Source organism: Danio rerio, chromosome 23 (genome assembly GCF_052040795.2).
Source record: "Danio rerio strain M-AB ecotype USA chromosome 23, GRCz13ab, whole genome shotgun sequence".
Taxonomy (NCBI): domain Eukaryota; kingdom Metazoa; phylum Chordata; class Actinopteri; order Cypriniformes; family Danionidae; genus Danio; species Danio rerio.
The window spans coordinates 45,265,001-45,277,864 of record NC_141043.1 but is presented as its reverse complement, the minus strand read 5'-3'; the positions used below and the strand labels follow the sequence as shown (position 1 = coordinate 45,277,864).

Genomic DNA, 12,864 nt, shown 5'->3' with positions numbered 1-12,864 from the left:
CTATTCAGTATTACTCAATATTGTAACCAAACTACAGGCGGACAATTTCAAGAGGAGAGCGTTTATTGTTTGGTATTACAATTAAATACTGTCACAATGACTTTACTTATTTACAGAAACTGTCCATTTGACTCACTAATGTTCTCCGTTTGTTTATTTGTGTTTTTAAATTGCATTATGGGATCTTGATCTCTGCTCTGTCACGTTTTTGATGAGCGTTTAAATTTAAAAATATGTATTATAATGGTCCAATGGGTATTTCCAATACTGTTTAGCATCTGGTGTGTATAGTAAGTCATCTGACTAATCAGAGCAGAGTAGGGCTATTTGACCAGTGGGAGACGAGTAGAATCTTCTAAACAGCGAGAGCAGAGAAGGGCCTACTGACAAATCAGAGTAGAATAGCGACACTTGAAACTTAGGAGGAAAATAGGAGAATCTGACCAATTAGAGCAGAGAAGATTCTTCTGACCAATGGTAGCAGAGTAGGGCCATCTAACCATTTAGAGCAGATTAGGCCATCTGACAAATGGGACAAGAGTAGGGCCTTCTGACCAGTGGGAGCAGAGTAGGGCCTTCTGACCAGTGGGAGCGAAGTAGGGCCTTCAGACCAATCAAAGCAGAATAGGGCCATCTGAATAAGTAGGAGTAGAGTAGGGTCTTCTGACCAGTGGGAGCAGAGAAGGACCTTCTGACCAATCATAGCAGAGTAGGGACACCTGAAACAAGGGAGAGTAGGAATCTGACCAATCAGAGCAGAGAATTTCCATCTGACCAAATGGAGCAGATTAGGGCCATCAGACCTCTGGGAGCAGAGAAGAGCCATCTGACCAATGGGAGCAGACTAGGTACATCTGACCAATCAGAGCAGAGTAGGGCCATCTAAACCAATGAGAGCAGAGTAGGGCCTTCTGGCCAATCAGAGTAGAATAGGGCCATCTGACCAATTGGAACAAATTAGGACCATCTGACCAATGGAAGCAGATTAGGGTCATCTAACCAATGGGTGCAGACTAGGTACATCTGACCAATCAGAGCAGAGTAGAGCCACCTGAACAAATTGGAGCAGAGTAGGGTCTTCTGACAAGTGGGATCAGAGTAGGGCCTTCTGGAAATACAAGCAGAGTAGGGACATCTGACACTTAGGAGGAGAGTAGGAGAATCTGACCAATGGAAGCAGAGAAGGTCCTTCTGACCAATGAGAGCAGTGTAGGGACATCTGACCAATTGGAGCAGAGTAGGGCCATCTAAACCAATGGGAGCAGATTAGGGCCTTCTGGCTAGTCAGAGCAGAGTAGGGCCGTCTGACCAATTGGAACAAATTAGGACCATCTGACCAATGGAAGCAGAGTAGGGCCATCTGACCAATGGGTGCAAACTAGGTACATCTGACCAATCAGAGCAGAGTAGAGCTACCTGAACAAATGGGAGCAGAGTAGGGTCTTCTGACAAAAGGGAGCAGAGAAGGGCCTTCTGGCCAATATGAGCAGAGTAGGGACATCTGACACTTAGGATGAGAATAGGAGAATCTGACCAATGGAAGCAGAGAAGGTCCTTCTGAATAAATAGGAGCAGAGCAGCACATCTTGAGGCAAATTAGGGTCATCTGACCAAATGGGAACAGAGTATGTCCATCTGACCAATGGGAGCAGACTTGGTACATCTGACCAGTCAGAACAGAGTAGGACAATCTAAACAAATGGGAGCAGAGTAGGGCCTGCTGACCAGTTGGAGCAGAGAAGGGATGTTTGACACTTAGAATGAAAGTTGGAAAATCTGACCAATGGGAGCAGAGTAGGGACATCTGACCAATTGGAGCAGATTAGGGCCACCTGACCAACAGGAGCAGAGTAAGACCCTCTGACCAATTGTAGCTGAGTAGGTACATCTGACCAATCAGAGCAGAGTAGGGCCATCTGAACAAATGGGAGCAGAGTAGGGTCTTCTGACCAGTAGAAGCAGAGAAGGGACATTTAACATTAGGAGAATCTGACCAGCTTGAGCAGAGTAATGCCATCTGACCAATCGGAACAGAGTAAGATATAAGACCAATAGGAGCTAAGAAGGGCCACCTAACCAATGGAAAAGAGTGGTCATTTGACCAATCAGAGCAGAGTAGGGCCATCTGACCAATTGGAGCAATGCAGGGCAGTCTGGCCAATCAGAGCAGAGTAGGCCCATCCAACCAATCAGAGTATAGCAGCCTCTCAGAAAGGCAGGATTAAATCCTCTGTTACAGACACTGAGAGAAAAGAGTAGGGGTGTAACCCCGGTGTCCTGGCCAAATTCCCTCCACTGGCCCTTACCCATCATGGCCTCCCAATCATCCCCATCCAATCCCCATCAAGAGCTGGTGTGTGGTGAGTGCACTGGCATCATTGTCCTTTAAAACAGCATAATATGTGCAGTGTCTACATTCTATTAATAAATCTCCTCAAATAAATCAGCATGAACAGATCTTCTTCTGCTACACTCTTATACCCTGAGTCAGAGTTTGATCGCCATCGTTTTCCAGACCTCATTTACTAACACCACCACATGCCAAACATCACAGAACCAGCATTTACTCTAGTGCTTCTCATGTTTCTGAAACCAATAATCAGGACAAGATGAGAAAACTATTTTAAGAAATCTGTCTTTTCTTTAAATGAACCATTTTATTCAATCCACATGCTCACAGACTGAATGCTGTTATCTTACTGTATGAGTTTACGGGAAATGTTCTTGCTTCACTTTCAGTTGGTGTAAGTACAACAGTGAGAGTTTCAAAATGAATCCATTAAAGTGGAATGATGGTATAAGAAAAAGGAAAGGACAGATAAACAACAAGACACTAATGCTGTAATGATTAGTGCATACTAACGATTAGAAAGTGTTTATTAAAACGCAAGTATACCTGTCAGAAACAGCTCATTAATAAAACAACACGAATGCAAAAGAAAACATGTATTATAATCACAACATAAACATACATAAGAAATATATTTGACAAGACTGCTTATTTGCTTTGTAAATCCTACAAATTTAGCATTCTAATTTTGTTTTCAAGTCTCTCAAAGTAAGTTTAGTTGCATCAAAGGTCAAAAACTATTTTGCATTTCATATACATTTCATTTTACAACATCAGAACGTTAAAATGTTGTAGATCTTTCTTTCTAAACCCAGATTATCGACTCAGCCTGTTTGATTAGAAAACCCTACTGTGATTGGTCAGATTACTCTAATGATACTGATCAGATGAGCGCAGGCACACTGCTCGGGGGGCGGAAAATTAGGACAAATTTAAGGGCCCATGCCATTTTGGGGCACCAAGAAATACCAGTAGGGGCTCCCAATTTCTCCAAACCCCCAAGCCCCCACTCCCTCTTCACTTTTGTCTATGACCAAAAACCCCTACGCCCTGGTACTCACTTACGTCCATGGTACACCTGCACCAACAATACCCCCACACACATACAAAAATCACCCGCAAATCCCTCGTGACACCCTGCCACCCCCCACCCTCTTCACTTTCATCCGCGTCACCAGTCAGCTGGCCCAGTCTGTTGTTATTTGTTGGACTTACTCTTCTGTGATTGGCCAGATAACAGTACTCTGCTCTGATTGGGCAGAATATACTATTCTTCTCTCATTGGTCAGATGCCCCAGCCTGATGTAACTGATCACTGACTTACAGTATGTTGACCATCATTAACTCCAAAGGCTTCCTCACTCATCAGTGAGAATCGAAATGATAGTATTGAATTTACCATATCAATTTGAGTTTGTTGCTGACAACTTAAAGAATTAGTAGGTCAACCCAAACCTCCATCCCAAGCACAGTGTACTGTAATTGAAAAAGTTGCTAGTGGAATGTCAAGATGAATGAAATAACACTATCATCAATGTTGCGACCAGCTGTAGATGCCTATGAGCTCCGCTAGAGGGCACGCTCTCCTTTACCTCTTTTATTTTCCTGCACTCCATTTCCCAAAATCTTTTGCACTGATTACCACTTCACCTGTGTCCCATTACCTGGACTTTTTAAGCTATTGAAGTTTTTCTGGTGTTTGACCATTCTTGTTAAAACTATGTTACCTTTAATTAAACTGCATTTGGTTCATCAACTATGTTGTCATGCCCTGTACTCTACAAAGGCTTATAGAATACATCAGCCTTCAAAGGGAACTTCTGCATGAAAACAATCCTGACCACCATATTGAAGTGATCCAAGTGCTCAAAACTGAGACTTGTTATTATTATTACTTCAAAGGGCCCTTCAGAATGAAGGATTTTGAAAGGAACTGGTTGACACGTTGGGTCTCCCTATGAAAGTTGCTCCATTTAGAAGGGATCATCCCTATGCCCTAATTGCTACAAAGCTGTCACTTTGGATGGTAAACCCTTAAAAGCAATAAGGGCATAGGGATGAGCCCTTCTGAATGGAATGTGCTTTGTGTGTGGAAGTGTGTACTGCTTAAATCAGGGGTGCCCAAACTCAATCCTGGAGGGCCGGTATCCTGCAAAGTTTAGTTTCAAGCCCAATCAGACTCACCTGGTCTAGTTAATCAAGCTCTTATGAGGCTTTCTAGAAACATCCCTGCAGGTGTGTTTAGGCAAGTTGGAGCTACAATCTGTAGGACACCGGCCCTCCAGGACCGAGTTTGGACATGCCTGACTTAAATAGTCTGGGTAATGAAAGATAGGCAAAGCAATAAGCATTGGCTTGTGGGAAATGGAGTCCAGGTGAATAGCAGAGGTAAAAGATGAAGTGCCTTTTAGTAGAGATAGCTCCAGCTAGTGATCATGACAATCAGTAAAAGTTAATTATCAAGGAAGAGAGGGTCACCTGAGGAATATTCCTTTGATGTTGGGTGTGTTGAGGAAGGCTGTTTCTGAAATAGAGTTGATTCTGTTGTTCTGCAGGTGAAGGAACTCAAGAGACTCGGGTAGGTCAGGGGGAATGTGAGACAGCATGTTACCAGAGAGATCCAGTGTCTGAAACACACATCAAGTTTAATAACTCTCTTTCTACCAACTAACCATCATCTTTGTGAGTCTAGTGTAAGTATTTTAAATGATGTGGGGACCCCAGAAACACTAGCAACGTCTCAGGGTATAGCTAATGGGTATCCAAATAAAAAAAGAGTCTTTGTGAGTCTTTAGAGTAATTTTTAGTTTTTAACAACTGAATCAGGTAAAATTGCTGAATTTCGTACCTTGAGGGCATTCATTTCTAGCCACGCACCCTGGTAGATGGAGCTGAGCTTGAGCTGGTTGTTGGTCAGGTAGAGCTCCCTCAGCGAGGTCATTCCCAGCAGAGCCCCTTCTGGAATCTCTGTCATCTGGTTGTCCTTTACCTTCAGGATTTGGAGACTTTTGGGAAGACCCAGTGGCAGTGCCTGCAACTTGTTTCCTGACAGATCCAGGGTCTCTAGGATTCTGAGTTTCCTGAAGGCCTCTCGGTGGAGCTTGGCGCTTGTGAGGCGGTTGTAACTGAGGTTGAGCTCTGTGAGGGTGTAAAGTGTGATCAGATCGTTGCGTCCAATCTCACTGATGAGGTTATGGAGCAGCATGAGGGTTTTTGCTCGACGAGGAAGGCCGCGGGGAACTCGCTCGAGAAGGTTGTTGTACATGTGGACGGTGTGGAGGCGTTTCAGACCCTGGAAGGCAGCTGGATGGATGGAGCGGGAACGGAGGCGGTTGTTGTGGAGGAGTAAGTACTCCAGGTTTCGGATGGGTGACAGAGCATTTACTGCAATGCTCTGGATTGAATTCTTCTCTAGGTGAAGCAGGATAACATTTCGGGGAAGCCCGAGGGGAACTGTGGACAAGTTGTTATTGGACAAATCCAGATATTCCAGACTGTTCAAATGGCTGATAAGAGAAGGCATTAACAGTATTTTACCATTAAAAGTTTGGTTCACCTCAATAATTTAAATTTGAATGTTATTATTTTAAACCTATCCCCTGAAACCTTCATGCATCTTCAGAACACAAACTAAGATATTTTAGATAAAATCCAAGAGCTCGCTCATGCTTCATAGATAGCATGGGTCCCAATATGTTCAAGATTCCTGAAAAGGAAGCAGTAATATTGTCAAAACAGTTCATGTGACTTCAGCGGTTAAAATCAAGCACAACAATAGGTCTGTTAGACAATGTAGACAAGTGCTGCCATTATCCACTATACCACTACCTGCTCCAACCACCGTCATTCATCTATTAGAACAGGTCCATACAGTATCTACACGGCATACAGCCATATAATATACATGTGCACCTCTGGCTATCATCTCCTCTCATTTTAAACTACCAAGTCCTCAAATTCTATCATCACAGACCCAGAAGGACCCAGGGAGAAAGACAGACATTCTACTCAGAAAATTACAGCAAAACCATCTTTGGATCTATCACTAAGTCTTTAAAATACAACCTAATGTCTAATCCTTATCAATAAATATGCCCTAACTTGCCAAAGTGGTCCTGTCTCAACTCTAATCCTAAGAAGCCCCATGAACCTTTTTATGAACCAAAAAAACTGAAAACATGACAGTTGCAGAGAGCTAGCTGCCTGCAAAATATCTTAATTAGTGTTTCGATGATGAATAAAAGTTTCAGGGGACTGGAACAACATCAGGGTGAGTGGTAATAACAGAATAGTATTTTTCTGTGAACTGAACCTTTGAAATTACAACACTTTATTTAAGTGAAAAAATAAGAATGAATTGAGTTATGCTAACCTAAAGGTCTCGTTGTCCATGCCATCATTACTCAGGAAGTTGTTTTGCAGGTAAAGTTCTCGAAGATGGAATAAATTATCAAATGCCCCTGAGGGAATCTTCTCCAGCTTGTTGTTCTGCAAACAAACAACAGTCATTTGCATTATGCAGTAATAACATTACATCTAATAAAGCATGCCTTTATTAGAAGCTATTTTTAAAGAAATCTATAAACCCAAAACCATTGAATTCCACAGTATTTGTATTAGATGGTGTCGATGTTTTCGATGTACATCACTTCAAAAGCAACCAGCAAAAATAATCCAAGGTAAAAATGAATTTCTCAGGGGAACAGCCTGGTGGATAATCTCTATAGGGAAGTACTTACAATAACTACATGGTGCGAAAGCATCTACTTGCTTTTAAATGAACTCCCGATTTAATGAGCTGGCTGGTAGTCATACCTTCAGATGTAGGCGGTAGAGGGCAGTGGGCAGACACTTTGGGACATAACGGAGAAAATTACTGGACATAATGAGGATCTCGAGGCTGTCTGATCCATTAAACATGCTCTCTGGCAGACCGGCATCCATTAGCTTGTTGTTATGGAGATACACTGACCTGAAGCACAGCAGAGAGACCATTAACACTTACTGTAGACACAAAGCAGCACATAAAGCATGTGGAAAAAAATGCCGTACACTTACTTCAGTGCAGGCTTCTGGCCAAACGTGTTGGGGAAGATTTTGGTGAGCTGGTTTGCGGCGAAATCTGCGCTGACCAAAGATGGAGGAAGGTGTCTGGGAGCTGCGGTGAGCTGAGAACAACATTAAATAATAATAAGTCGAAAATAATCACATATTGTCAGTGCAATAGCATATAATCATTCAATTTCTTTCAGCTTAGTCCCTTATTTATCAGAGGTCGTCACAGCGGAATGAACCGCCATCTATTCTAGCACATGTTTTACACTCTGTATCTGCGCAACCCAGTACTGACAAACATCCATACACACTCAAACACACACACTCATACACTAAGGCCATTTTAGTTTATTCAATTAACCTATAGCGCATGTCTTTGGGCTGTGGGGGAAACCAGAGCACTCAGAGAAAAACTATGCCAGTGAAATGGAGGCCAGCTAGTGTGTGCTGTGCAGGTAAACCTCACTCCTCTGACCTCTAAAGGTGCTCTAGCGACAGACGCTAGGGGCCATGGTCTTTAGCCTCCTTGTTAGAGCAACCGACTCCCATGCGGAAGGTCGCCAGTTCGAAACCAGCTCGGAGAGGGTTGGGTAGCGTGGGACCGAATGGGGTTACATTGGTGCCGTGACCCGGATGGGAGTGAGGTTTAGGGGGGGTGAGTGTAACGGAGGCCAGCTAGTGTGTGTTGTGCAGGTAAACCTCACTCCGCTGACCTCTAAAGGTGCTCTAGCGACAGACGCTAGGAACCATGGTCTTTAGCCTTCTTGTTAGAGCAACCGACTCCCATGCGGAAGGTCGCCGGTTCGATCCCAGCTCGGAGCAGATTGGGCGGCGTAGGACCGGCAGGGTTACACCAACACAGGGAGAATATGCAATGTGCTACAGTGCTAACCACTGAGAAAACCATGTTGCCGAGCACCAACATATTGACCTTATTCTGCGATGTGGAAGTGCGCTCAATTCAGTCGCCTATGGGAGAAATTACCAGGGATGATAAATGGCAGAAAATGGTCATACTACTTGCTCTCCAAACAAGAGTGTTCATGGCTATATGTAAAAAGTTGAATGATAATAATAATATCAGTTTGCATCAAACAGCAAAACAAGCTTTTTTAATGTCTAGAAATCAATAGAAGTGACTGAGTGTTGAACCAAAAAGATTCCAATGGCTGCAGCCACTTTTAAGTGAAGAATAAGGTCAATAGCACAAATGTATAAAGTTATAGGGCCCTATCATACACCCGGCACAATAAGAAACAAGACGAATTTCCACAACGTGTTGCTATTTTCAGATCAACGCAACCTTAATTTTCCCATCTTCCGCCATGTTGTTTAAATAGCAAATACATTTGCGCCACTTTGTGGACTAATGAGTGTTCTGGTCTAGAAAAGAGGTTTGTTAAGGCGGATTGTTGATGCATTGCTATTTTGAGGAACTAAAATAGACTGAGAGCAGGTCTAAAGTCCAGCACAGATTACGTTAGTTGTGCTCCTTGCTTAAAAATGGCTTAATACTTTCAAGATTGTGGTTGGGGAAAAAGAAGCGAGGACCCAAGTGCAGAGTAAATACGTATTTATTTATAGTAATATACAATAAAAGGCAAAATAAACAACCCCGAGGGGAAAAACAATAATAAAACAAATAAACAATCCAAACAAACTAAGACGGAAAGGCTGGCGGGGATCAGTTCTGGAACAAGGCAACATACAACAAGACAAGGCTACATACGATGACGAACGAGCACAGGACAGCAGACATGAGGAGATTATAAGCAGAAATAAAATAACACACAGGTGAACAAATAGATGTTAAACATGTGAATCTAATAAACTAATTATGGGTTAACAAAGAGGGTGGGCCTAGACAATAGACGGGAGAGCACATGACACAAAGAGAGAACACAAGCCAAGCGCTCACATAAAACAAGACTAGAACATGCAGCCAATGAGAGAACTCATTAACCGCGTGTTCATGACAGAAGGCTGAACGTGAGAAACGAGTACAGGATGAATGAAAACACTCGGCATGCACTCACACACGCAGCGTACATGTTTCATGCCAGCGCCAACCGAAACCGAAACCAACTAGACTGAGATGCTGGGAATTATACACCATGCTGCAGACAGACGAACGTGAACACTCAGAGGAGAGCACGCAATTGCAAACACACAGACACCTCACGCACCCGCTTCAAGCGGGAACGCAAACGGTCCAAGCGTGTTCACAAATGACAGAAACAGGGCAAGACAGAGCTAGTGTCCGGACTCTGCCACCAAAACAAGAATTTACAAGACCACAGTGGCAGTGTGCTGGAAATTAGAACTGAATTTAGAAATAGTTTTGAAACAAATCTTTGCACATCACAAACAAATTTAATTAAGTAGGGTAAGGGATGTCTTTAGTGGAGTGTGTACAACACGTTTCCCTATCTAAGAAAGAGAGAAAGTGAAAGTAAAGGCCAAATTGAGGTGGCACATTCTTTATCCTCGCGCTGCATATGCTCTGTTTTAACTGTTTTCTTGCTAGTGAAGTGTTCAGTTTTTCCACTTATAAAATCCGCCATGTAAATAGCAAATGTGCCATGGAGCGACGCAACTGACTCTTAAAGAAATGAGACTCTGATTGGTTTATGCTCAAAACACACCCATAACTCATTAAGAGAATGAGCTCAGCCCTGTTAGACCATGCTCCGTGGCTCAAAGCATATTTTTCCTTTGTTAAAATAGCAAAAGTGGATTTGGACACGCTCTTAATGCTTTTGCACCCTGCGTCTTAGACATTGCGCCTAGATCGTTAAAACAGAGCCCATAGAGTTGGAATCAGTGGCGTAGCGGATGGGCCCGCAGGGCACGCACCGCGGGGGGGCCCCGCGTGATTAGGGGGCCCCGCGTCGTCGCGATTTTCAATAATTGAAAATCAACCGGCAACCGCAATAATCAAACTCTTGGGAACAACTGTGGTCGGAACCAAAGTTCACAGGTCTGTGTTCTCTGAACACCTCTCAAGCGGTGGACTACTTCATTCTGATTGCTTGCCGCCAATGTTGCCAACTTAGCGACTTTGTCACTAGATTTAGCGACTTTTCAGACCCCCCTAACGACAAATCTAGCGACTTTTTTGTGTGTTATTGGAGATTTTTTTAGACTGTCACTTGTCCATACTGTACCGTCCCTACTCTTCTCAACGAGCTGCGTGTGATGCCGCCCACCCCTCCTCCGCCTCACAGCACTGACAGGCGGCCCAGTCAGTCCTCGTACAGCAGCCTCTCTCATCTGCAGCCCGAGAGCAGATCACCCCTCTGCGTACCGACGACAAATGATTTAGCACAGGCAGTGTGAAGGTATTTCCCTTGTACAGTCAAACCGATCTACTTCTACTTTATTTTAACAATTTAATTGGACCGTTTATTCCTTTCTTGTTCACAATCACATATATTTTAGTGACAGTTTCTGAATTTGTCTGAGTTTATTACATATGAGAGATTACTGCACATTCACTACACATCTATAATGGCATGCTGTATTCAAACAGCAATAAGTTTAGTTAAATAAACATGCTTATATAAAGTGTAGTGCAATTATAAATACCCCTTTATTAACCATAGGCTGTTAAACAAACAGAAACGGTAAAACGTGATGACGTCAGTGATATGCAAATTGGCGTGTGACGTATCTCCCCCCCTCTTCATCAGGGGGCCCCGTCAGCGATCCCTGCAGGGGGGCCTCTGCATTTTGCGCTACGCCACTGGTTGGAATCCTGGTTCATGGACTTTACTGTCATTCTGCTGTCCTCTCAAAGAAATTAAGTAAATGAATCATTAAATTTATTAATAAAATAAATTAAATAAGTTGAACATTTGAGCAAAATAAATAATGATAAGGGAATGCATTGTTTATTTAAAAAGATAGTTACCAAATAAATGTTAACATTGTGTGGTCAGACATTGAAAGTCAGTAAAATATCAAAAATATATATTATTATTAATATTAAAATTATTATCATTTAATTATTTTTAATTGAATTAATGAATAAATAAATAGTCTGGATGAAATAATAATGGTTATTTATTCAAGTTGCCCTTCCAGCTACAACCTAGTACTGGGAAATATCCATACGCACTTATCACACACACACTCATACACTCCGGCCAATTTAGTTTATTCAATTCACCTATAACGCATGTATTTAGACTGTGGGGGAAACCGGAGTACCCGGAGGAAACCTGCGCCAACACAGGGAGAACATGCAACCTCCACACAGAAATGCTTATAGAACTAGCTGGGACTCGAACCAGTGACCTTCTTGCTGTGAGGTGACAGTGCTAACCACTGAGCCACCGTGTCACTCATATTATATGGTATTTGTTTTTTTTTTTAAAAATGTTTATTTAATAAAACAATTTTATTAGTTTCCCTTAAATATGTTTTGTATTTTTTACAGTATTTCCACTGAAATTTCAACGAAAAAAACTCTAACACACAAACACACACACACACACACACACACACACACACACACACACACACACACACATGCACACGCACACACACAAATCTCATAGTGAAATAGATTGCTTAAGAAATGTAGGAAATCCAAGTAAATTCAGGCCCTTCAGGTAAATTTTCTTTGCTTTTTGTTTATCATATGAGACTCCATACTGCGTTTTAGCTCTAACATATTCGAGGAGAATAATGTTATCCTCGCCGAAATGGTTATATTCATGTTACAGCAACATGTTCAATAGACTAGAGTCAGTAAAATAGCTGAAATGCCAACACTTTTTCTCTTGATTTTACTTTCTGTGCCTTGCTCAAGGCCTCTGGGGTTTATCTGAGACTGGAAAGGCCATCCAGAGATCTTTCTGAGCGCAAAAGTGTGAAGTGAACAATAAAAAAGAGATGATATGAGCAGAGAGGTGACAAAATATCGACTCCACACACTTTGATGATTTCCAGACTGCAAGGTCACACTGTTATCAGTGTTTTTCCTCATTTGAGGCCATTAAAGGGACAGCAATTGAGCTTTAAGTATTGTTTCATTTATATTCGGCTTCTGTAGTATTGAAGAAAAATACTATTACAGTTGTTGCTTTTTCATTTTATTCATGGCCTAAAAACAGAGGGATTGAATTGAACGCTGAAAAAAATGTCTACATTAATGTTGTATACACTGAAATAAAATGAGTGATGATCTAAGCACAAAATCTAAAGAACAGTGCGCAAAAGCATTAAAAATGTGTCCGAATCCACTTTTGCTATATTAAGGGCGGAAAAATACGCTCTGCACCCGGCGCATGGTTTAACAGGGTTGTGCTTATTCTCTAAATGAGTTATGGGTGTGTTTTGAGCATAACATGCATTAAAGCAATCAGAGTCTCATCTCCCATTTCCTTTAGGAGTCAGTTGTGACAATAATAGTGAAGTTCTATCCAAACAAACGTCCTACTCTTATGTCCCAT

At 42.2% G+C, this 12,864-nt stretch overlaps 1 protein-coding gene across 6 annotated transcripts in view; it reads right to left on the bottom strand.

The window, feature by feature from the left end:
* podn (podocan) overlaps positions 1–12,864 on the bottom strand; it is a 47,226-nt gene that overhangs the window by 6,139 nt on the left and 28,223 nt on the right. For all 6 annotated transcript variants that reach the window (XR_015523977.1, XR_015523978.1, XR_015523979.1 and 3 more), the window contains 5 exons: positions 7,409–7,518; positions 7,166–7,322; positions 6,723–6,838; positions 5,199–5,856; positions 4,829–4,977 (listed from right to left, as the gene is read on the bottom strand). Coding sequence is in view for 2 of the 6 variants with exons in the window: in XM_087307765.1 (XP_087163891.1) it covers positions 4,829–4,977; positions 5,199–5,856; positions 6,723–6,838; positions 7,166–7,322; positions 7,409–7,518 (1,190 nt within the window). In the remaining 4 variants the exon portion in view is untranslated. The remainder of the gene's footprint in view (positions 1–4,828; positions 4,978–5,198; positions 5,857–6,722; positions 6,839–7,165; positions 7,323–7,408; positions 7,519–12,864) is intronic.